The sequence below is a fragment of the Salmo trutta genome, chromosome 37 (genome assembly GCF_901001165.1).
Source record: "Salmo trutta chromosome 37, fSalTru1.1, whole genome shotgun sequence".
Taxonomy (NCBI): domain Eukaryota; kingdom Metazoa; phylum Chordata; class Actinopteri; order Salmoniformes; family Salmonidae; genus Salmo; species Salmo trutta.
In genome coordinates, this window is record NC_042993.1 from 13,051,487 (window position 1) to 13,077,002 (window position 25,516).

General features: G+C 42.8%; 2 protein-coding genes across 2 annotated transcripts; both read right to left on the minus strand.

Annotated features, from left to right (window-relative positions):
- Positions 1–6,575: 6,575 nt before the first annotated feature.
- Positions 6,576–9,034, minus strand: LOC115176480 (uncharacterized). The gene is made up of 4 exons (XM_029736515.1): positions 8,971–9,034; positions 8,349–8,524; positions 7,904–8,048; positions 6,576–7,617 (listed from the first exon to the last, which is right to left on the minus strand). The coding sequence occupies exons 1-4, from the start codon at positions 9,032–9,034 to the stop codon at positions 7,337–7,339; spliced, it is 666 nt and encodes a 221-aa protein (XP_029592375.1). The 3' UTR covers positions 6,576–7,336.
- Positions 9,035–10,199: 1,165 nt separating this feature from the next.
- Positions 10,200–24,951, minus strand: LOC115177452 (serine protease hepsin-like). The gene is made up of 13 exons (XM_029738235.1): positions 24,560–24,951; positions 23,954–24,079; positions 16,280–16,378; positions 15,777–15,818; positions 15,539–15,677; positions 14,778–14,897; positions 14,593–14,633; positions 14,135–14,300; positions 13,707–13,903; positions 12,910–13,005; positions 12,245–12,387; positions 11,790–11,954; positions 10,200–11,683 (listed from the first exon to the last, which is right to left on the minus strand). The coding sequence occupies exons 2-13, from the start codon at positions 23,970–23,972 to the stop codon at positions 11,630–11,632; spliced, it is 1,281 nt and encodes a 426-aa protein (XP_029594095.1). The 5' UTR covers positions 23,973–24,079; positions 24,560–24,951; the 3' UTR covers positions 10,200–11,629.
- Positions 24,952–25,516: the final 565 nt, after the last annotated feature.

The window sequence follows — 25,516 nt, forward strand, 5'->3', positions numbered from 1 at the left end:
TGATAAATGGATGTGTTAAAAAAATGTTATATGGGTAATGCAAAAGGCCAACACACAACACAGTATAAACAGGAGTAGCCATTGGCCAGAATGTATTGAATCAATACAGTCTAATAGGTTCCCTCGAATAGAGATACACTACATAATGTGTGGACACCTGCTCGTCGAACATCTCATTCCAAAATCATGGGCATTAATATGGAGTTGGTCACCCCTTTGCTGTAGGCTCGTCACGATACCAACATTTTACAAACGATAAGATACCAGGCCAAGTATCACGATGCCACTCGGGCTCCTGAGTGGCGCAGCGGTCTAAGGCACTGCATCTCAGTGCTAGAGGCTTCACTACAGACACCCTGGTTGGAATCCACTCTGTATCACAACTGTCTGTGATTGGGAGTCCCATAGGGCAGTGTAGGCCATCATTGTAAATAAGAATTTGTTCTTAACTGACTTGCCTAGTTAAATAAAGGTTAAATAAAAATAAAACATATATATATAAATACCACGGTGGAAAAAAATCTGTGGCCAAGCATCCTTTTTGTCCCATCCCCCGGCGCTTGGTCACATTTTCTCAACGTTCTCCAAGAACCAGTCACTGAAATTCACACCTCGACTCAATAGAAAACATTGAATTTAACTTCACACTTTCTAGTGTATAATAGAATACTGCATAGAATTGCTGATTTGCTCATATTCACAAAGCCCTACCTGTGATTTGGCTGGAGGAATGGGAGTAAGGAATAAACATGCATAATGATCTGCATGTCATTGAGTCAGTAAGGGGAAAACACTGCATGAAACCTTATTGACTCTTCAGTTAACAGACACACACACTCTCCCTCCCTTCCTCACACACTCTCCCTCCCTCAATCTCATAAACACACACACATACACATCACTCTCTCTCCCACAGACACACACATACAGTGCAGCATTCAGACCCCTTAATTTTTCCACATTTTGTTACATTACAGCCATATTCTAAAATTGATTAAATAGATTTTTCCCTCATCAGTCTACACACAATACTCCATAATAACATAGCAAAAACAGGTATTTTTTGTGTGCAAATGTATTACAAATAAAAAACTGAAATACCATATTTACATAAGTATTCAGACCCTTTACTCAGTACTTTGTTAAAGCACCTTTGGCAGCAATTACCTCATTGAGTCTTCTTGGGTATGACACTATAAGCTTGGCACACCTTTATTTGGGGAGTTTCTCCCATTCTTCTCTGCAGATCTTCTCAAGCTCTGTCAGGTTGGATGGGGAGCGTCGCTGCACAGCAATTTTCAGGTCTCTCCAGAGATGTTCGATCGGGTTCAAGTTCGGGCTCTGGCTGGGCCACTCAAGGACATTCAGAGACTTGTCCCGAAGCTACTCCTGCGTTGTCTACGCTTTGTGCTTAGGGTCGTTGTCCTATTGGAAAGTGAACCCTCGCCCCAGTCTGAGGAGCAGGTTTTCATCAAGGATCTCTCTGTACTTTGCTCTGTTTGTCTTTCCCTAGATCTTAACTAGTCTCCCAGTTCCTGCCACTGAAAAACATCCCCACAGCATGATGCTGCCACCTCCATGCTTCACCGTAGGGATGGTATTGGCCAGGGGATGAGCGGTGCCTGGTTTCCTCCAGACGTGACAGTTGGTATTCAGGCCAAAGAGTTCAATCTTGGTTACATCAGACCAGAGAATATTGTTTCTCATGGTCTGAGAGTCCTTTAGGTGCCTTGTGTATTTTATCATGTGTATTTTACTTCTGTCTGGCCACCCTACCATAAAGGCCTGATTGGTGGAGTGCCTCAGAGATGGTTGTCCTTCTGGAAGGTTCTCCCATCTCCACAGAGGAACTATGGAGCTCTGTCAGAGTGACCATCGGGTTCTTGGCCACCTCCTTGACCAAGGCCCTTCTTCCCCGATTGCTCAGTGTGGCTGGCGGCCAGCTCTAGGAAGAATCTTGGTGCTTCCAAACTTCTTCCATTTAAGAATGATGGAGGCCACTGTGTTCTTGGGGAGCTTCAATGCTGCAGAAATGTTTTGGTACCCTTTCCCAGATCTGTGCCTCAACACAATCCTGTCTCTGAGCTCGACGGACAATTCCTTCTGCCTCATGGCTTGGTTTTTGCTCTGACATGCACTGTCAACTGTGGGACCTTTATATAGACAGGTGCCTTTCCAAATCATGTCCAATCAATTGAATTTACCACAGATGAATTCCAATCAAGTTGTAGAAACATCTCAAGGATGATTAATGGAAACAGGATGTACAGTATCTGAGCTCAATTTCAAGTCTTGTAACAACAAGTCTGAATACTTATGTAAATAAGGTATTTCTGTATTTTTATTTTGTATGCATTTGCACCATGTGGTATTGTGTGTAGATTGATGAGGAAAATGTTTTATTTAATCAATTTTAGAATAAGGCTGTAATGTAACAAAATGTGGAAAAAGTGAAGGGGTCTGAATACTTTCAGAATGCACTGTAGGCGCACTGCTCTCAGGGTATGGGTCTGGGTCTGCATCCCCGCTGATATGTGCATGAAAATTATGTGGATATTATTGGACCTACACATACAAGAGACTTGTGGCTGTTGCTTAAATTCAACTGAATTTATAAACAAAACTGACTTTATAAAAATGTTATAACAGGCGCCAGCAGGTTTTTATAACGGTAGGTTTAAAAAGTCGGTTGTATCATATGAAACAGTACTACAGTATTCAAAAATGTTGGTATTATAAGTATCATAACGTTTTGGTACCATAATATTACCATGGTACCAGTATACCGTGCAACACTACTTTGCTGTTATAACAGCCTCCACTCTTCTGGGAAGGCTTTCCACTAGATGTTGGAACATTGCTGCGGGTACTTGCTTCCATTCAGCCGCAAGAGCATTAGTGAGGTCGGGCACTGATGTTAGGTGATTATGCCTGGCTTGCAGTCAGCGTTCCAATTCATCCCAAAGGTGTTCGATAGAGTTGAGGTCAGGGCTCTGTGCAGGCCAGTCAAGTTCTTCCACATCGATCTCGACAAACCATTATTGTATGGACCTCGCTTTGTGCACAGGGGCATTGTCATGGTGAAACAGGAAAGGGCCTTCCCCAAACTGTTGCCACAAAGTTGGAAGCACAGAATCATCTAGAATGTCATTGTATGCTGTAGTGTTAAGATTTCCCTTCACTGGAACAAAGAGGCCTAGCAGGAACCATGAAAAACAGCCCCAGACCGTTATTCCTCCTCCACCAAACTTTACAGTTGGCACTATGCATTGGGGCAGGTAGCGTTCTCCTGGCATCCGCCAAGCCCAGATTCGTCCGTCGGACTGCCAGATGGTGAAGCGTGATTATTCACTCGAGAGAACGTGTTTACCCTGCTCCAGAGTCCAAAGGCGGCAAGCTTTACACCACTCCAACTGACGCTTGGCATTGCGCATGGTGATGTTAGGCTTGTGTGCGGCTGCTCGGCCATGAAAACTCATTTCATGAAGCTCCCGAAGAACAGTTATTGTGCTGATATTGCTTTGAGAGGCAGTTTGGAACTTGGTAATGAGTGTTGCAACCAAGGACAGACGATTTTTACGCGATTCAGCACTCGGCGGTCCCGTTCTGTGAGCTGGTGTGACCTACCACTTCGAGGCTGAGCCATTGTTGCTCCTAGACATTTCCACTTCGCAATAACAGCACTTATTGTTGATTGGGGCAGCTCTAGCAGGGCAGAAATTGGACTAACTGACTTGTTGTAAAGGTGGCATCCTATGACGGTGCCATGCTAAAAGTCACTGAGCTCTTTAGTAAGACCATTCTACTGCCAATGTTTGTGTATGGAGATTTTATACACCTGTGGCTGAAATAGCCAAATCCACAAATTTGTAGGGGTGTCCACGTACTTTAGTATATATAGTGCATCTTGTCCAAATGGCTCTATTGTTATAAATAAATGAGAACTGTATAGAAAATCACATACAGATCTACAAGTGGAAATAAAAAAACTGTCCCTCCCAAGCCAGTTTTGGAGTGAAGAGAAGCATGACAACCGTTAGATTGAGATCATGCTCACCTCACAGAGAGGGAGGTGCCTTGAATACAATATAATGCTTTGGAATATTCCACCTCTATTCCCAACTCACAGAGACAGCTATCATAGCTCAGAGATCAAAACTCATTACTGGTGATGTCTGTCTGTCTGTCTGTCTGTCTGTCTGTCTGTCTGTCTGTCTGTCTGTCTGTCTGTCTGTCTGTCTGTCTGTCTGTCTGTCTGTCTGTCTGTCTGTCTGTCTGTCTGTCTGTCTGTCTGTCTGTCTGTCTGTCTGTCTGTGTGATCATGTGCTTCTCATTTGGAGTAGTGTGGAAAGTAAATGAAAACACAAAGCCATGAAAAGGCTAACACAGTGAACTGAACCACAGAGTCAAGAACCTAAGGCTCCTACCATTATTTTGGCTCCTCAGAGGGGACACATGACTGAACCTCTGCACATTATTGGCATGGTGACGTGTTGCTATCTGGGACTATTTATATCCCCGCGGCATCTGCGGAGGAATACGTATCCAGTTCTTCACGAGTGATAATACAATAATGTGAGTGGCTATATACTAGTTAGAGGGACCATCAGTGACATATGAAGACCTGACATGAGACTGAGGGGGTTACCACCATGAAGGACTGATAACACTGTGAGATAAAGTCCATTCTGTGGTGTCCAAGTTTGTGTGTGTATTGGGGACAACATACGTGTGTTCCATTGTTGTACTTTACAAGCACAACAGCATTCCATGAAACCAGAATAGTTTTAAGACATTTATTACTGATGATAAGTGAACAGCAAACCCAACTTTTCCACAATGTTCAAAACTGACCATATAGCAGAGAGGAGGAAAAAGCTGTAGAACACAAACACATCTATCACTAATTGATTGGATGACTGCATATCTGCATACCCAGTGGTGTAAAAATACTTTAAAGTACTAACTACATAGTTTTTTTGGGTATCTGTAATTTACTTGACTATTTATGCATATTTTTTGCAATTTATACTTTTACTTCACTACTTTCCTAAAGAAAATCATGTACTTTTTACTCCATACATTTCCCCTGACACCCAAAAGTACTCGTTACATTTTGAATGCTTAGCAGGACAGGAAAATGGCCCAAGTCACGCATTTATCAAGAGAGCATCTCTGGTCATCCTTACTGCCTCTGATCTGGCGGACTGACTAAACACAAATGCTTTATTTGTAAATTACTGTATGTCTGAGTGTAAGAGGATGCTCCTGTCCACCCCCCCCCCCCCCCCCCCAAAAAAACAAATTGTATTGGTGCCGTCTGGTTTGCTTTTGAAAAGAAATTTGAAATGATTTATACTTTTACTTTTGATACTTAAGTACATTTTAGAGATTACATTGACTTTTGATACTTAAGTATATTTAAAATCAAATACTTTTAGACTTTTCCTCAAGTAGGATTTTACAGGGTGACTCACTTTTACTTGAGTCCTCTTCTATTATGGTATCTTTACTTTTTCTAAAGTATGACAATTGGGTACTTTTTACACCACTGTGCATACCTCAGCTACAAAGTCTACAGAACCTGTGGCCACAGTGAAAGGATTGTCGTATGCTCACACAAGAGACAGTCAGGGTGGGCTATCCAAAGGTTATAGGGTAAAGTAAACACACAGGTACAACACAAACATAAGACATTCCCTCCACAAAAACCCTGCTCTCTTCTTAGCACAACAACCCTGAAACATGTTCAGTCTTTTAAAAAAGTATTCAGACAGTGACACATTTTTTGTTGTTTTGACTCTGTACTCCAGCACTTTGGATTTGAAATTATACTATGACTATGAGGTTGAAATGCAGCTTTAATTTGAGGGTGAACCATTTAGAAATTACAGCACTTTTTGTGCATAGTTCCCCAATTTTAAGGGACCAAAAGTATTAGGACAAATTCACTTATATGTGTATTAAAGTAGTATTCAAGTTATTTACCATTCATTTCTATTGGGCACAAAATAATCTGAAACACAACCAAAACAAGCAGCAAAAGCATCTAACAAATTTGTAGAGTCACAAGCTTGATGTAGTCATTACGTGCTATGAATATGGGATCAAATACTTAACTTTGTACTACTTTAATACACATATAAGTGGATTTGTCCAAATGGAGGACTATGTACAAAAAGTGTTGTCATTTCTAGAGTTCACCTGATATGGATACCCTCAAATTAAAAGCTGACAGTCTGCACTTTAACCTCACAGTCATTGTATAATTTCAAATCCAAAGTGCTAGAGTTCATACCCAAAACAACAACAACAATTTCCATTGTCCCAATACATTTGGAGCTCACTGTATTCATATAATATGTCTGCATCATCCCTGACACAACTATGGTGCATAGCTTAGACTTAAATAAAAGCGTGGTATGTAGGCATTCATGCATGCACTGACACAAGCACGCTAGTGCTGGCACACTCAAAACGTACACTACTCTTACTTGTTAGGAGGCATATTTGTCACTAAACAAACCATCTAAGGGTCAATGAGCATTTGATCATATCCTCTGACAAGCCACTCTGAAGATGGGGAGCATGCATAAAAAATCTAAATACATCTCAAAGGAATGTATGTAATTCTAAACAAATGACCAATGCATATTGTGGGATTTGAAGTGCTGTGAGTTGTGTCTGTGTCAGAGTCATACCAGAGCATAGCAGGCCAGCTGAGTCAACATCGCACCACCTCTACTGATCCTCCACTGGACCACTTTAGACAGCTACTCAGACGTCCTGCTCTCTATTGTTTATGCAGTGAAAACAGGTGTTAGCTGGTTGCCAGCATAACTGTAAAACAATTAATGGAGTTATAAAACGCAGTATAAAAAAGGAACATAAACTTCAGTATTCGGGAGTAGACGAAAAGTCAGAGACGCAAAATAATAGTACATTATTAAAATGCTTTAGTAGTATCTCAGCTTCATTGAACTTCAGTTCCAGTACTGTCATGGCTGCTCTCTGCTGGACAAATAGTAGAACTGTGGCTGAACAAACGAAGGCAAAAAAAATCAAAAATCTAAGGAGAGAGAATATGATATATGGTCTTTGGTAAGAAGTTTTCAAAATGCAACATTTAGTTTAACTTCCTATGTAAAGCTACATTCAATAAGACTAAAAACACAGGAAACTGATGCTAGTATCAGATACTGCATACTGCTATATAAGCAAATGATTTAAAAAAAATAGAAATTACAATACAAATTCTGCATATGCTAAAACCCCCCACAAAGTGTCACCTTAAGAAGTTGAATAAGTGAATCCAACAGTATTGAAAGGAGTGTGTTTATTCCTTTGTCACCATTGTGGTGATGTCATCCTCACGGTCTTTTCCCCCTGTTGACACAAACACAAGAAAAGAGATGAGAACCATATGAACATCGCAGGGCAGGGCATCATTCTCTGGTCCATCCTCTGTTAGGGCTGAAGGAGAGAGATACTTACTGAAACAGAGCTGGAACCTCTCAGATCTCCTGAGCACAGTGTATGACAGACCAATGACGATGAGGATACCAAAGAAACCACCAATGACGCAGCCAATGAGGGTGGCAAAGTAACTGCCGTCCTCTGAAAATGTATCCGAAGAGGACAGACAGACAGACAAACAGGATAGAGAGACAGACAGACAGGATATGCAGATAGACAGACAGACAGGATAGACAGACAAGACAGAAAGAAAGACAGACAGACAGACAGACAGACAGACAGACAGACAGACAGACAGACAGACAGACAGACAGACAGACAGACAGACAGACAGACAGACAGACAGACAGACAGAGATTAGGGTTAGCTAATGATGACAATGTCCAATACCATGCTCAGGGAAGGTGTATTAGAGACGTGTATTTACCGTACACCCAGAGGTATCCATCCACTAGTGGTCGCTCTGAGCTCTCACATACCACACGTGTGTTGTTGTCAGAGCGGGACGTCCTGCTGATAAGCCATATTGCAAAGAGCTCCTTACCTGTGTTATCACAGTACCCTTTTATTGACTGGGAGGAGAGAGAGAGAGAGAGAGAGAGAGAGAGAGAGAGAGAGGGGAGAGAGATTATATCTTATCTCATCTGGTGATGCATAAAGACTCCAATTAGCAAGTAATAAAGAGGCAATGAAAGTAATTATTTTGCACTCCAACAGGCCTGCTGAATTGAGCTACTGTATGGATTTCTCAGTAATTTCAGCTGTACCAATGGTCATGCCAATTAGGTCACCTGCGTCATCCAGGCCTGCACAGAGCAAATACCTGTAACCTGGATGGTTGGTATAATATAAGCTAAGGCTGTGCCACTCACCTGGGCAGCCAGGTACTCAGTGTGGTCTCCTGGGCAGATAAGGGTTCTGTTTCCATGGCTACCATAGATGGTGAAGTTGAGTTGTCTAGGAGAAGGAGACACACCACACTGGAAGACAGCAGGCTTGCCAACAGCCACTGTTACGTTATTTGGTAGCGTAGTATACTTTTTCTGGGCTGGAGGATGGATGATGAGGGGGTATGAGGAAGAGATGGGTACAGTGAATGAGAGAAATGGGAGGGGAGAAGAGACAGCAAGGAGAGAAACGCAACATAATCAGTCATAGCCTGTGACACAGCCTAATCCTCATTTGCCTAGGAGGCAAAGCGCACTACTTCTCATGGAAAGGGTTGTTTGACTGTTCCAATGTGAATTGGTCTGAGATTGTATTTTCCTAATATGAGGGACATCATTGAAACCAAGGCACCACTGCAAATATTGCTGTCTGTCTACGTTCTCAACTAGTTTTGTAATATCATAACACAATTATCTAGGTCTGGATGGCTGCTCTTGAGCCCAACCAATATTGGCTAAAATCAACACAATATGGTAGCTTTACAGTAACTACCTTTACATGTATGATTGGCAAGACAGAACCAAAGGTCAACCAAGTCAGTCCTACCTGAGCATTGAAGATGAAGCAGAGCCAACAGGAACACAGACAGACCAAACCCTGGTCCCGTCATCCCACATACAGACATTACTCTTCTCTTCATCAACAAAACAACTTTCTACCAACCCCTCCAAGACATTCGCTTCAGTGGACATTCATGTCCTGATCCTCTAGCTGCTGCCAATGATTCCAGCCTGAAAACACAGAGAGAGAGGACATACAACTCTCCTTGAGCTACGACCTAAACAAATGAACAAACAACATTATCTATGATGAAGGAACTCCCTGGACTGATTTACAAGAAAGATTCCTGGGAAAGAAAATAATGTGAACAGGTTGAGCAGGGCTGGGCCGCATTTATCACAGAAAGCGATGAGGTTCTTTCACGTCCTCCTCCAGGTGGTCCTGCCAATCCTTTCTCTCTCTCTTTCTCTCTCTCTTTCTCTCTCTGTGTCTCTCTCATTCCTTCTCAGAGCACACCCGTGATTTGAGTAAAGACATTTCACTTCCAAAGCAGACACCCAACATTGTCCTTTTTTTCTCCAAGGGAAAAAGAGACTGTCTCACTATACCACACAGTATAAAGTTCACATTCAAGTAATGCTAAAGCCTTTAGGTTGAAAAGCTGTTATGTACTTTAGGTACCCTTTAGGTTTACTATCAACAGATGTATTTGCATGGCCAGTGGACATAAGTCTATAGCACATTTGGGTCTGGGAAAATACACAGGCTAATGGGGTTGCCTGGCAGGGGTCATGCAGGGCAGTCATGAGTTATCCAATGATTTAATGATACGTTAGATCACATTGACTGTAGAACTGATCATATAGTGAGCCATTTATAGTATCACCTTTCAGGATGTCTGAATTGTTCAGTTCCTGTAAACCAGGAATGTTCAGAGTCCATAAAACCAGTTCCACAACTGTTTCCAGATACAAAGTGTTATGTGTTACGGAAATGACAGGCTTTAGCCGCAAAATATAATACTGGTACAGATGTAGGATCTTAATTTGATCACCCGGTTGAAGGAAATGTACAACTTTAAAAAGGCTCCTGGATGTTTATAATTTCCACTTGATTTTCCATTACGGAAAATGTATCAACCCCTACAAAAATGTACATTAATTATAGTCCACATAATAATTCACATTTCCTGTTGCTGCTGGATTATTTTCCTTCTGTAGCCAACTGGCTCAAATTAAGGTCCTATATCCATAGATGACATTTGACATACTTCATCCAGTTTGTTAAATTAAATCTTTATTTCAATACAATATTCAATAGAACAATTTACATTTACAGAAGGAACAGTTTAAATCAGTAACAATAACATCCTTACTAAGAATTTCATAATTTCTTCACAGAAAATATATATACATTCACATCTGTTGAAGTCATCTGCATAGAGACTAGACTTCGAACAATATAAAACAGGGAAATGAAAGCATAAAGACCGTCAAATAAGCTTGATAAACTACATCACAATAAACTACAGCAAATTGAGTCATGATGATCAACAGACAATACAGAGTTTTTCTCGTGTTGCTGTGTAGCTAATTCTCTACCAATAAGGTAGTTGTGGTTCTCAGCAGGTAATAGGCCCTTAACTGACAACACACAGCTGAGTATGATCTCTGCAGCGTAGTGCATCATCCTGTGATGAATATGTAATATGACTTGGTGTTGCTAACTGTAATTCCTTAGTAACTTATGAAGCAGAAATGGTTAATAAGAACATCATTCTGGTTGTTATTGCACATTTGAGATTGAAATCCATGGATCACTTACAAATAAACATCTATTTTCAAAAAATCTTTTCCTAATATTTACAATAAAGCCAAACAAATAAAACACTGATTTAACTATGAATATCTCATACGTTCTACAGCTCAATTTCTAATCTATGCATGTTATAGAAATATCCTATACATTTCACCTGTTTACTTGTCCCTAAATTCATGTCCCCACCAAAAACAAAACGAAGAAACATCATGTGTCATTATAGAACGTAACAGTCACTCTGAACTGCAATCTGTGATACAAACAAAGGATAGAGAGACAATTCAAGAGCTGACTATCTGACACCAATGTTTTAATTTGTTACAAACATTTTAGGTATCATGGAATTTCAGCTACATGTTGTCTATGTTAAAATCTATTCAGTAACTTTGGCATTATTTGTTCAAGGGAATAATATAAAGGAGAAACTTCATGGCAAAACTATCCAGAATGTTTTTTAACGTCTGTTTGAGCAATACATTTTGATACACAGGCTTGTTCTGTATCATAAGTTTGTTGCACCTGAAAAGAGTCAAACTGTATGGAAACCCTGAATACAAAAATTAATCCTTTGATGACATACAAATAATCCCCATGACAGTACAACGTGTACATTGGCTGGCAGAGTGGTGATTTTCTATGACTTTGTCATGCATGTCCCATAAGTCTTTTCATTTGACGCTTTCTCATTTCACAAGACCATAAACATATTGATAACTCTTTGGTCAAGCTACCACTTCAAGGCTTTCCTCAGGTAATCTAGCTGAATTGACCTATACATCCGATTTTTGCACAAGGTTCCCCTAAAGGATGGGGTTTTTGGACAGGTGAAGTGCAGTAAGTCTGAAGGGATAAGATTTTGGTCATTTCTGATCCCTTAAAGGTATGGTTAGTGCTCCCATGTACGCGCCATTTTGTGCACTCCTGGTGAATTGTGATACGTCTGTGAAGATAAGACAGGAAAAGAAGATTATACTTCCACCTGTGTGCATCTGTGTACGTGTGTGTGTGCATGCGTACATGCGTGTATGTCTGTGTACTGTACTCACCCTCATGGCTGAGGAGATCCAGGGTAGGAAGCGGGACACTCTGGTGTAGACGCCAGGCTTCTTGGCCATGGCACAGCCTGTTCCCCAGCTCACCACCCCCAGCAGGCGGTAGCGGCTGGCCTTGGACAGGGAGTCCTCAGCCACAAACGGGCCCCCGCTGTCCCCCTGAGATAAACAAGTCAACCACTCACATACAGTACATTATAAAATCAGTCTCATTTGGGTGAATGGATTATATAAATATGAACAATTTCTCATGTAAAAGCTAGAATCTGGATAGAGAGCAACGGTACAGCCTTGCTCATATCCGGCACATTCAGATGTCAATAGATGACGTAAATAATTGACATGTTTGTAAGTGGAAGATAGAATATGGATGGAAGGTGTAATTTTATGTTCAAGTTTATTAATTGACTGCCAGAGCAGGGAAATTAGATGTCACTATAGCTGGTTACCTGACAGGCATCGGTACCACCCTTCTCAAAGCCAGCACAGAACATGCTGGTGGTGATCTGGTTGTCATAGTAATCAGGGGCGTTACAGACAGCGTCGTTGATGATCGGCACGTTAGCCTCCTGAAGAACGTCAGCAAGAGTCCCTAAGAGAGAAAGAGAGCGAGAAATATAGAGAGAACGAGAGAGAGGAATAGAAAGAGAGAGAGAGAGAAAGCGCGAGGGACAGAGAGAAAGCGCGCGAGAGAGAAGCTATTAATTACTCCATTCACATTAATGATGGCGTGATCCGACAACCATATCTGACCAAAAGATTGTTGATTCCTGGTCAATAGTGCTTGGCACATCTACACACTATGACACTGTCCCTGTTTACATATTCAAAGGTCATACGGAGAGAGAGAGGAGGGAGAGAAAGAAAGAGATAGGGAGAGGCTGTCTTGTCCAATGACAACAATGATACAGCTACTCTGTCTCTCTATGGTTCCAGATTATGTTTTAAACCCAGCTCCTACAGTTTCTGTCTCTGGGACCAGATGATGCTTTAAGCCCATATCCTACAGTATCTGTCTCTGGGACCAGAAGATGCTTTAAGCCCACATCCTACAGTATCTGGCTCTGGGACCAGATGTAAGTTTAAGGATGTAAAAGCTTACACAGTCACTTACCATAGTAACCTACATTTCCCCAGCCTGTCACTGTCCCCATCTGGCCATCAATCAGACGCTGGCCGTAGTGGGGTAAGCACACCGGCTGGATGTAGTCTACAGAAAACAGAAGGTGAAGAGGAGGGAGGGATGAGATTGAATTGAATTTAAATGTATACTTGCACAAAAATGGAGATAGTTTACTTGCTTGCTTGTGTGTTGTTTTCACTACGGACAATGTTAATCTTGTCGGCTGATGTTGCGTGTTTTCAATTTCCCCACCAGCGTGATATTTTATCATGAGAATAGCTGCAATTCTGAGTCCAACCACTAGATGTCAGACAAGGCCCAATATATCTGTCCTTGATAAACAACAAGAAGTTCACTGCATTGCGGTCCAGAGGACCGAGTTTGGGAAACGCTGAGTTTTCTCTCTCACATTATAACAATGTAATGTTTTTCTATGTACTTACAGCGATTCCAGGAAAGGAAAAATGACAGTGAAACAGAGGGCAAACTATTCTGTCCAATTCTGATATCATTGTCCTTTGTCCAGGCGACTGCAGGCAGGCAGTAAAGAGGGCCTTTGTTTGGTAGACTGACTGGAAACCTGAACTCTGAGGAAGGGAATTACCATAGTGACTCGTCCCTCATCTCTATCTCACTTTATCACTTCTCTCTACTCCCCTTCTCCCCCCCCCCCCCCCCTCTTCTACCTCTAAGCACACGGTGGCTTTGTCTGAGATGTGTCTTGAAAAAGAACAACAAATGATCACAGTATAATAAGAATATAACAATATGGGCCCGGATGTGTTTACCTGTGAAGTGCAGAGGCTGGGCCAGAGCCAGGACAGCGATGTCTCTGCTGTTGTCGTCTATGTTGGGGTCTACGAAGGGCAGGTAGCTGCTGTGGTACACCACAGTCTTTACCTCAAGAACTCTAACATTCTTATGGGTGAGCTTGTTGTAGATGGAGCCCAGTAACACCCTCCATCGAGACACCTGACGATTCCTCCTGAGAAAGGGCAAACAGAATCCATGAGAAGAAGTGTGTGTGTGTGTGTGTGTATGTGTGTGTGTGTGTGTGTGTGTGTGTGTGTGTGTGTGTGTGTGTGTGTGTGTGTGTGTGTGTGTGTGAGTGTGAGTGTGAGTGTGAGTGTGAATGAGAGAGAGAGAGAGAGAGCGAGAGAGAGAGAGAGAGAGCGCGAGCGAGAGTGAGAGATGGAGAGAAAGATTCAGGGCTTACTCTGGGAAGCAGTGGGCTGCGCTGACTATCCAGCGGTCTGAGATGATGGAGCCTCCACACTGGTGCACCCCGTCATACTGCAGACTGACCTGCCACGGCCAGCTACCCTGCCTAGCATCTACACCACCCACTATACGGTCCTCTGTCAGACTACGCCTGCCACAGTCTAGACAGACAGAAAGAGAGGGGAGGGAGGGATATAGAGGAGAAAGAGATATGGATGGGGAGGGAGAAGGAGGAGACAGAGAGAGATAGGGAGGGAGAAGTAAAGAGATAAATAAGAGAGGGAGAGGTACAGGAGGAGAGAAAGAGAGATAGGGAGGAGTAAAGAGAGAGGTAACAGGGGGGATGCAGGAGAGAGAGAGTTAAGCCATCCTGTACAACTCTCAGGTTGCTTCTCATAACTTTGTGTAAAAAGTGTATCACGGGACCAAACCAAAGCTCTCAGCTGAACCTACCTTGACAAAGCAGACTTAGAACCTGGCCAGTTTCACAGTCACTGCAAAACAACAACAACAGTCAGACAGCAGCCTGGAACCCTAGATTCCTGCTCTTCTCTACTTTTCAGCCGGCTGCTGCTTTAATAAACACTGCCTTAAGGTAATCATCTAGAAGATTTAAGAGTGTTAAAAGAATGTCTTACCATGGATATAGAGACTCTTTGATCTTCTTGCCATAGGTCAGCTCCTTCTCATTGACACAGAAGAACTCCTCACGGTCGTTACTACCTTCAGGGATACTGGACACAGAGTAATTCACCACGCTGGAGGGGACATAAGGCATGCATCTCTTTATTACAGAGACTTCTATCACTGACAGATCAGTTGAAAGATCCCTGGCCTAAACCCAATGAAGTTACTTAGAGGGGCAGTATGTATAACTTTTTGTATGACCCAACCAAATTCACATAGTAATGTGAGGTAAAGATCTGTCATTCTCATTGAAAGGAAGTCTGAGAAGCGGTAGATCCATTCAATATGCACTATTTTTATGCCTCCTGTCCTTAAGTTTAGATTTCGCCTCTTTTTATTTTCAGCTGAAAATACAATCTTTTTTGATTTTGAAAATATATTTCACAGCTGTTTAGATTCTCTAAACTATACATTGCTTGCTTTGTGGCCATAAGCTGAAATTAGGCAAACCATTAGAATTTTAGCAACCAGGCAAGGGTGGAGCAATTTCTGTGCAGCCTTCTTGCAAGGCATAGGGGTATCAGCCCCCCGCACCTCTCTGATTCAGATGGGTTGGGTTAAATGCGGAAGACACATTTCAGTTGAATGCATTCAGTTGTACAACTGACTAGGTATCCCCCTTTCCCTTTCCTTTTATGATGCTGTAGATAGTGACACCCACTTTTGGATTTCATCTAAAGCCTTTCATATCACAATCCATCAATCTCCTCACCTGACAAAGCCCATCTCCTCACAGCTGATGTTGGCCAGGAGCTGGTTGGCCTCTGAGGAACAGAGGTGTCTCCACCGTCGCTCGGCCGAGTCAAACACCCGGAGACGTAGGTCCGAGCTTGGATTGGAGTTCACCTGGACTGGGTTGGAGCAATGAAATACTGGATCAAACAAACCCTTCTATCGATTCAGATACGATATGAGGTTGTCTTTGGTGGAGTGGTTTCCCTCTCACTTACCATCATATAATCCTGTGTCTTCTTCTCTGATACAAAATGTTACTAGGATTTGAAAAACAAACACACAAACAAAAGCCAACAACATGTAATATAAAACTATAAAGTGCATACACACTCTGTTGATGAAACAGCAAACCTCACAGAGCCGGCAAACAAATCCAGTGACTGCAATCAAACAATGTTGGTAATATCTGTACCAAAGATGGGAGGATGAATTAAGATAGATCACTCAGGCCGTTTACCATTAAAAAAAACTGGTCAGTTCCTGTCTACTTAAGGGGGTGGCTCCCCCATAGACACTAATGTCATAGCAACTGGTTCTGGTGTATTAGTTCATTGACTTCCATTAAAACAGAAAAAAATGAGGGAGTGGGATGTTTCGCTTCCCCTTCCGTCTCTGTCTGTACTATGGAAAAACTAAAACTACATTGCCCATAAAGCACTGCTCATTGCCAAAAGGTACACATCACTACTATGTGAGAGCAGAAGCAGAGATCTCTCACCTACAGCCCAGACAGCAGCTCCAATCCCCCCCAGTAGCACCACGGTCAGACACACGCCCGCCACGCGACATGGGGTCAGGAAGGTCACCCCCGCGCTTCCTGTAAAAGCCAACACACACAACAAAAACAACACACACAACAAAAACATACCATTACATTCAACACAGTGGCGGTTCTGGACCATTTCAACTGACGGGGCCAAGCTGGGGCTAATTGTATTGTTAGAGGGGCCAGTTACATTAGACGTTATTGTTGTCATATCGTTTTCTTCACTGCATTGCAGGCATTAGCAGGCAAAAGATCATGTTCATAATCATTAGTGTTCCGCGTTGCCACTGTCTAATAACGGAGGTAAAAAAAGAACGATAGCAAAGATTAGTTATGTAAAAATTATTTCATACTCCACATTTAGGGGGGCCACAAGGGGGTCCAAAATTTTTGTCACAGGGGCACTGCTCCGCCCCCATCAGAACCGCTCCTGGCTCAACATCACGCTGAAGGTAGTCTGGCCCAGGAGTGTGAAGGTGAACGGCAAGGCACTTGAATGACAAACCACCCTTGATGTCTCTGCAGGGCTCCCCTCTCTTCAATGGGATTCTCTGACCCTATTAAGGTTGCTGAGTCATTGGCTTGCTCGCGCTCTCCCATTCCATCCCTAGGAGGGGTGCATTACGTTGTGCCAGGCTTTTTTCGGTGGTCTGTCTGTCCTATCTGGTGTAATTGTCCTGTCTTATCTGGTGTCCTGTGTGATCTTAAGTATGCTTCCTCTAATTCTCCAATCTCTCTCTCTCCCCATCCGGAGGACCTGAGCCCCATGCCTCAGGACTAACGAGCCTGATGACTCCTGGCATTCCCCATCCCCAGTCTACCTGGTCGTGCTGCTGATCCAGTTTCTGCTGTTCTGCCTGCGGTTATAGAACCCTGATCTGTTCACCGGTCGTGCTACCTTGTCCCAGACCTGCTGTTTCGACGCTCGCTCTCCTCTCTCTCTCCCCCCTTCTCTCTCTACCACACCTGCTGTCTCGACCTCTGAATGCTCGGCTATTAAAAGCCAACTGACCATGCTGGTCATCTATGAATGTTTGAACATCTTGAAGAACGATCTGGCCTTAATGGCCATGCACTCTTATAATCTCGCACAGCGAGAAGAGGACAGGCCACCTCTCACAGCCTAGTTCCATTCTAGGTTTCTTCCTAGGTTCCTGCCTTTCTAGGGAGTTTTTCCTAGCCACCATGCTTCTACATCTGCATTGCTTGCTCTCTGGGGTTTAGGCTCGGTTTCTTTTCTAGCAATTTGTGACAACTGCTGATGTAAAAAGGGCTTTATAAATAAATGTGATTGATTGATTGACATTTACTCCTGAGGTGCCGACCTGTTGCACCCTCTATAACCACTGTGATTATTATTTGACCCTGCTGGTCATCTATGAACATTTGAACATCTTGAAGAAGTGAAAGTGTTTTAATCAGATAGGTAAAAAGGAAGAGAGAGTGCCATAATAACACACTGGCACATTGAAAAAGTACAAATGAATAGGATCAATAGTCCAAAGTCTGCTCCATTTCCATAGAGCTAAAACAAACTGCAAGCTTGATTTCAATGCCATCTCAAGCCCCTACAAATTGTCACTGTGTCCCTAGCTAGAACACAAGGTTGGGCAGAATGAGAGGTCATTTCATTACATTAAATTGCTGCTGATGATGAACGGTCCATGAACTAACCAGTCACAAGTTTGATTGAAACAAAACAAAGCCACACTTGATCAAGCACCGTTTACAACTTAAGTCACACGTGCGCCGCACACACACACACACATACAAACTTGTTTTACTATCCTTGTGAGGACTTCTGGTCCCTACAAGGATAGCAAAACCAAACCAAACCCCCCCCCCCACACACACACACACACACAGAACACACACAAACACACACACACACACACACACACACACACACACACACACACACACAGGTAGCATGCGTAAATCTTCTGTGTTTGCAGACAGGTATCTGAGGTGCAGCGAGTGGAGTTCTGGTGTGATCATTAACCTTGCAGGCTGGCCAGCCAGCTTCAGCCTGTGTGGAGACATGCCACACACCAGACCAGCAGAGACACTGACTGACTGCAAGGCATGATAAGCTCCTGACTCAGCGCAAACAAACCAACAGTCTGTGTGTGGATCCAACTCAGGTCTAACACATGTCTATAAGAAGGCTCTGTAGGTAATACACAGGTCTATAAGTGAGGACATCATTCAACACCAACAACACAAACAGTTGCACCATATTTCAAATTTTTACATTTTAATCATTTAGCAGACGCTCTTATCCAGAGCGACTTACAGGAGCAATTAGGGTTAAATGCCTTGCTCTATGGCACAGACAGATGTTTTACTTAGTCGGCTCAGGGATTCAAACTAGCAACCTTTTGGTTAACAACGCTCTTAACCGCTAGGCTACCTGCCACCCACTACCTGGATCACCCTAGCTGCTTGTACAGATACAGCATGCTGGATGAGCATGTCTCTTATCAATAACATAACACTGTTTCCAACGAGCATCAACCTGATACTCTGCCAATTAAAAGAGAGGAAAATCAACATCGCAAACAAAGAAGGGAGACTGGAATTCAGTGAGAAAACACTGGGGGTCCTGTAAGGCCATGGGGTCTGCCGTCTGTACTCAATACCTCTGGATATGGGCACAGTTTACAGGCAGCTGATGGCTCTTCAGAGTGATGAGGAAATCCTCCACTTTTTTCCCCCTTACTCACCACTGCCAATCAGTGTGGACTATGCATCAACAATAAGATACATGGGTTTTACTGAGAGAGCGTTAAAATAATAACATCAAGTACAGTTGCTCAAAATGAAAACATTTATTTGGCTTTTGTATACTGTACGGTTTTTAATTTTTATTTAACCTTTATTTATTTAGGCAAGTCAATTAAGAACAAATTCGTATTTACAATGACAGTTTACCAGAAGGTAAAACGCCACCAGCGGGGCGGGGACTGGGATTAAAAAAATATATAAACTAGGCAAAAAAAGAAATGTCTCTTTTTCAGGACCCTGTCTTTCAAAGATAATTCGTAGAAATCCAAATAACTTCACAGGTCTTCATTGTAAATGGTTTAAACACTGTTTCCCATGCTTGTAAAATGAACCATAAACAATTAATGAACATGCACCTGTGGAACACTAACAGACACTAACAGCTTACAGACGGTAGGCAATTAAGATCACAGTTATGAAAACTTAGGACACTAAAGAGGCCTTTCTACTGACTCTGAAAAACACCAAAAGAAAGATGCCCAGGGTCCCTGCCCAGGGTCCCTGCTCGCATGAACGTGCCTTAGGCATGCTGCAAGGATGCATGAGGACTGCAGATGTGGCCAGGGCAATAAATTGCAATGTCTGTACTGTGAGACACCTAAGACAGTGCTACAGGGAGACAGGACGGACAGCTGATCGCCCTCGCAGTGGCAGACCACGTGTAACAACACCTGCACAGGATCGGTACATCCGAACATCGCACCTGCGGGACAGGTACAGGATGGCAACAACAACTGCCCGAGTTACACCAGGAACGCACAATCCCTCCATCAGTGCTCAGACTGTCCGCAATAGGCTGAGAGAGGCTGGACTGAGGGCTTGCAGGCCTGTTGTAAGGCATCACCGGCAACAACGTCGCCTATGGGCACAAACCCACTGTCGCTGGACCAGACAGGACTGGAAAAAAGTGCTCTCCACTGACGAGTCGCGGTTTTGTCTCACCAGGGGTGATGGTCGGATTCGCGTTTATTGTCAAAGGAATGGGTGTTACACTAATGCCTGTACTCTGGAGCGGGATCGATTTGGAGGCGGAGGGTCCGTCATGTTCTGGGGTGGTGTGTCACAGCATCATCGTACTGAGCTTGATGTCATTGTAGGCAATCTTAACACTGTGCGTTACAGGGAAGACGTCCTCCTCCCTCATGTGGTACCCTTCCTGCAGGCTCATCCTGACATGACCCTCCAGCATGACAATGCCACCAGCCATACTGCTTGTTCTGTGCGTGATTTCCTGCAAGACAGGAATGTCAGTGTTCTGCTATGGCCAGTGAAGAGCCTGGATCTTAATCCCATTGAGTACGTCTGGGACTTGTTGGATCGGAGGGTGAGGGCTAGGGCCATTCCCCACAGAAAAATCTGGGAACTTGCAGGTGCCTTGGTAGAAGAGTGGAGGAACATCTCACAGCAAGAACTGGCAAATCTGGTGCAGTCCATGAGGAGGATATGCACTGCAGTACTTCTTGCAGCTAGTGGCCACACTAGATACTGACTGTTACTTTTGACCCCCCCCCCCCCTTTGTTCAGGGACACATTACTCAATTTCTGTTAGTCACATGTCTGTAGAACTTGTTCAGTTTATGTCTCAGTTGTTGAATCTTGCTATGTTCATACACATGTTAAGTTTGCTGAAAATAAACGCAGTTGACAGTGAGAGGACATCGTTTTTTTGCTGAGTTTATATAAATATAGGACAAAACACACATCACGACAAGAGAGACAACTCTACACAAAGAGAGACCTAAGACAACAACATAGCAAGGCAGCAACACATGACAACACAGCATGGTAGCAACACAACATGACAACAACATGGTAGCAACACAACATGGTAGCAGCACAAAACATGGTACAAACATTATTGGGCACAGACAACAGCCCAAAGGGCAAGAAGGTAGAGACAACAATACATCACGCAAAGCAGCCACAACTGTCAGTAAGAGTGTCTATGATTGAGTCTCTGAAAGAAGAGATTAAGATAAAATTGTCCAGTTTGAGTGTTTGTTGCAGCTCGTTCCAGTCGTTAGCTGCAGCAAACTGAAAAGACGAGCGAACCAGGGATGTGTGTGCTTTTAGGGACCTTTAACAGAATGTGACTGGCAGAACGGGTGTTGTATGTGGAGTAAGTGGGCTGCAGTAGATATCTCAGATGCGGGGAGTGAGGCCTATAAATCAGCATCAACCAGTGGGTCTTGCGACGGGTATACAGAGATGACCAGTTTACAGAGGAGTATTTAATGCAGTGATGTGTCCTATAAGAAGCATTGGTGGCAAATCTGATGGCCGAGTGGTAAAGAACATCTAGAAGCTCGAGAGCACCCTTACCTGCCAATCTATAAATGATGTCTCCGTAATCTAGCATGGGTAGGATGGTCATCTGAATCAGGGTTAGTTTGGCAGCTGGGGTGAAAGAGGAGCGATTATGATAGAGGAAACCAAGTCTAGATTTAACTTTAGCCTGCAGCTTTGATATGTGCTGAGAGAAGGACAGTGTACCAACTAGCTATACTCCCAAGTACTTGTATGAGGTGACTACCTCAAGCTCTCAAGCTCTAAACCCTCAGAGGTAGTAATCACACCTGTGGGGAGAGGGGCATTCTTCTTACCAAACCACATGACCTTTGTTTTGGAGGTGTTCAGAACAAGGTTAAGGGTAGTTGGAAGGCTTGTTGGAAACTAAGAAAGCTTTGTTGTAGTGCATTTAACAGAAAATCCAGGGGGGAGCCAGCTGAGTATAAGACTGTATCATCTGCATATACTGTAAATGGATGAGAGAGCTTCCTACTGCCTGAGCTATGTTGTTGATGTGAACTGAGAAGAGTGTGGGGCATAGGATCGAGCCTTGGGGTACTCCCTTGGTGACAGACAGTGACTGAGACAGCAGATTTTCTGACTTTATACACTGCACTCTTTGAGAGAGGTAGTTAGCAGACCAGGCCAAAGATTCCTCAGAGACACCAATAAAACACACAGTTAACATGCATAACATACAGTGAAGCTCTGTTAGTGTGATGACTGTACATTATATAATAAAATTGACTCTTTTCAAACAATAACAGCAGTTTTGGTGCAGTCACCTATGGCAACCCCAGAGAACCCTGACTCAGCACATGTTATAGGCTGCTGATTCAAGGGCTTTTCCAGATATCAGTTTGGAGCCATGATACACTGGCTCATGGGTGTGCTGGCTTTTGTTCCAACCCAGCACTAACACTCATGAAGACCATGATTAGTTGATTGTTTGAAACAGGTATGGTCTAGAAGGCAGAACCATTCATACCCAGTCACATTGCAGAACCCTGCACTACATATTTCAATTAGAACATTCCTTCTCTGTACAAAAGCGATTCTCAACCCTGTTGATTTTGAGGAGACATTCTACTGATAACAAAAACTTTCCACAACTACAAAACCCATCCCAAACCCATCCACCTATGTCCTGTGAGGCCGTATCAATAGATAAATGTGTTATTGTTCCTGCCCAGGACTCTCAGTAATGACAGGGGTGAGGAAGGGACCACAGATCCTATTGACATAACCAGATCTTGTCTAAGGGCTGACTTTATCTCAGGCCAGTCTCCCTTCCAGTATTCCAGCTGCTGGTTCCAAGAAAGCCCCACATTTCCTAAACCCACTCCAGTGGATCCTGGAGTCACAGGCCTGGAGCTGGAGAACAAGCCCTGCTATTGTTTTAGCCTCTACCTGTGTACAATTTGTGTGTGGGAAATACACATATCCTTTGCTGAAGGGAGATACACCCAGGTGAAAGGCCTAGTTCATTCCCTTGTGTCTCTCTCAGGAAGATGGTATTCTGCCTCATTTCACAATAGAAAGACAATTTCATAAAGCTACATATGTTTCTGAACTGTGACTAAAATGTCTCACACATCAATCAATGAGTCATGGAATGCCACAAATCAGCAGTTTCAGCAACTAAACCACAGATAGAGACCACAGTGTTGTACACCTGAGCCCACACCTCAACCCAGACCAAAACGAAACCAGACAACACAACAATCACCAGTCACGCTGTAACTGTTTCAGCTACACTGTACAGGATCAACTCAGAAGGAGACTGAGATGTTGTTCATTGGATGGTGACTCGGGTTTTACAATGGCTTTACATTGAAACATAGAATCTGTCAGAGAGTCCTGGTGAGCATCTCTCTGTCAGATTCTATGTTTCAATGTAAAGCAATGCTAGAACCCACTGGATTTTGTAAACATTGTTAAATGATTGATAATGGTGAAGGATAATGTTCTCCATTCAGAAATAACTCTGGATGCCCCAATTAGATAATAAAAGAGGTTCCTTGTGTTATAGATAATAATAAATATAGAATCAAAGATACATGGATAAAGTATTACTCCACTCTTAGAAAAATGGGTTTCTAACCGGTTCTTTGGCTGTCCCCATAGGAAAACCCCTTTTGTTTCCAGGTAGAACACTTTTGGGTTCCATGCAGAACCCTCTGGGGAAAGGTTTCTACATAGAACCCATAAGGTTCTACCTGGAACCAAAAAGTGTTCTTCAAAGGGTTCCCCTATGGAGACAGCCAAAGAATCCTTTTAAGTTCTAGATAGCACCTTTTTTCTAAGAGTGTGTCCTTTTATAAAAGTGAAATTATTTGAAAGATCTTCGGCAAAAACAGACTGTATGAAAAAATATATATTTAAAAGGTTCCTATCTAGATCACAAACTCGACACCACAAAAAGGTAGCTTACCCCATCAAACAGCAAGCAGTGGCCAGTTCTATTAATCTTTAACACTGATGTCTGATGTCAAATATAGAGGAAAATATGTGGCAAGCACAATGTCTGGATGTGTGTGGAACACTCACCGTTCTTTTTCTCAGTCATTTTTTCTCGCTCAAAAGTAGAAAATGAAAAGAGTTAGCTGAAGTTCAGAGTGGCCCTGCTTCACAGCTCCTGTGATGGTCAATTTGACACCCAGTCTTATTCCCAGCCTGTATAAATAGATAGCACGGAACATGAAAGTTAATAAACGTTTTGACTGGAGAGACGTGGGTTAAACAAGTTAAATAAACCAAAGGGCAAAGTGAGTTGTTTTTAGCTGATTTGACTAATAGTCCAGGCTGAAGGGGAAATTGTTATTTTTCTATGGAATAAATGTGTAATAAACATGTCTCTACTGATCAGGGCTAGCTATATTGTAATTTACCACATCATTTGGATATGCTGTTTCTCCTCAGTATGCATACTAGCTAGCTACCAATAGGCCTACTATCCTGCATAGAATGATTAGGCCGACATACCTTTTATATCGAGAAACTCATAACAATCACCCTTAGATGTGAACACTGGACAGAATGTAACTGTTACTTTTCCATATGTATTTTCATGATCAAAAACAACTCACATACTTTAAAATTACAGAGTAACGTTAGTAGGTTACTCAAAATCCACACCATTCTCAGAGTACTAACCTCTCTTTTGCAACAGGTGTATGACTGCTTATCAAATCATGCGTGAAAAAATGAAGTTACAATCTCGGCGATTACTCTTGAGGCTCGCTGTTAACCTCCGGGGTAGCAGTAGGAATAGGCTGTAAACTTCACCATGGATATTCCCAATACTTCGACAAGTGGTTGTATGCCTACAAAGAGTACGAAAAGAAAACGTTCCCCACTTTCTCCCCTTCTGCGAAAGAAAACAGTTCTCCGTTCAAAACTGAGAATAAAATATAATTTCCTATAGATAAAACGTGTAGCTACCAACGTATTTACACAGTTGTTTGTTTTCTGTAAAAACAAGACAGCTCAGCAGTTCGAAGTGTTCTGTGCTCATAGGCTTTTAGAAACGGTCAAGGTAGTATACAGGTGACGTCATGAGATATCGGTCAAATGGCACCTGCAGAGCAGAGCACAGGCTTAAAGCCCTTTTGTTTTTTCAGACCATGGTTAATCAAGTGTAACCGTTAACAACCCCTTCAATTGATTTACCGTTTCCTAGTTTCACATTTATGTGTTAAGTTTAGGTAATGTTCCAGGCGATAGACCAAAGTGCATTGAAGTTGAGGCATGGGTACGAGGCTTACACCCGGCCACAGGAGCTTAATGGACAGTGCAGGACAGTGAAACATTAATGTCTAAACAATAGGGTGTAAACAGGGGGCTGGGATAAGACTGGCACTAGACAGATCTGTAGGCATAGATCTGCATATAATGGATGCTCATTGTGAACAAGGTCTAAATAGACAGGACCAAAAACAAGCTCTGGCTTGATAAAGACAGTGACATTATAAGCCAGCAACAGTGCCTTGACTTTTTGTTGCAGGCTTATAATGTCAATGCTTTTCTACACGTCTATTTTTGTTTCTCAATATCCTTGACCAGTTCCTAGTTAGGAAAAAGAGAAGTGAGTGACAGACAGAAAGACAGACA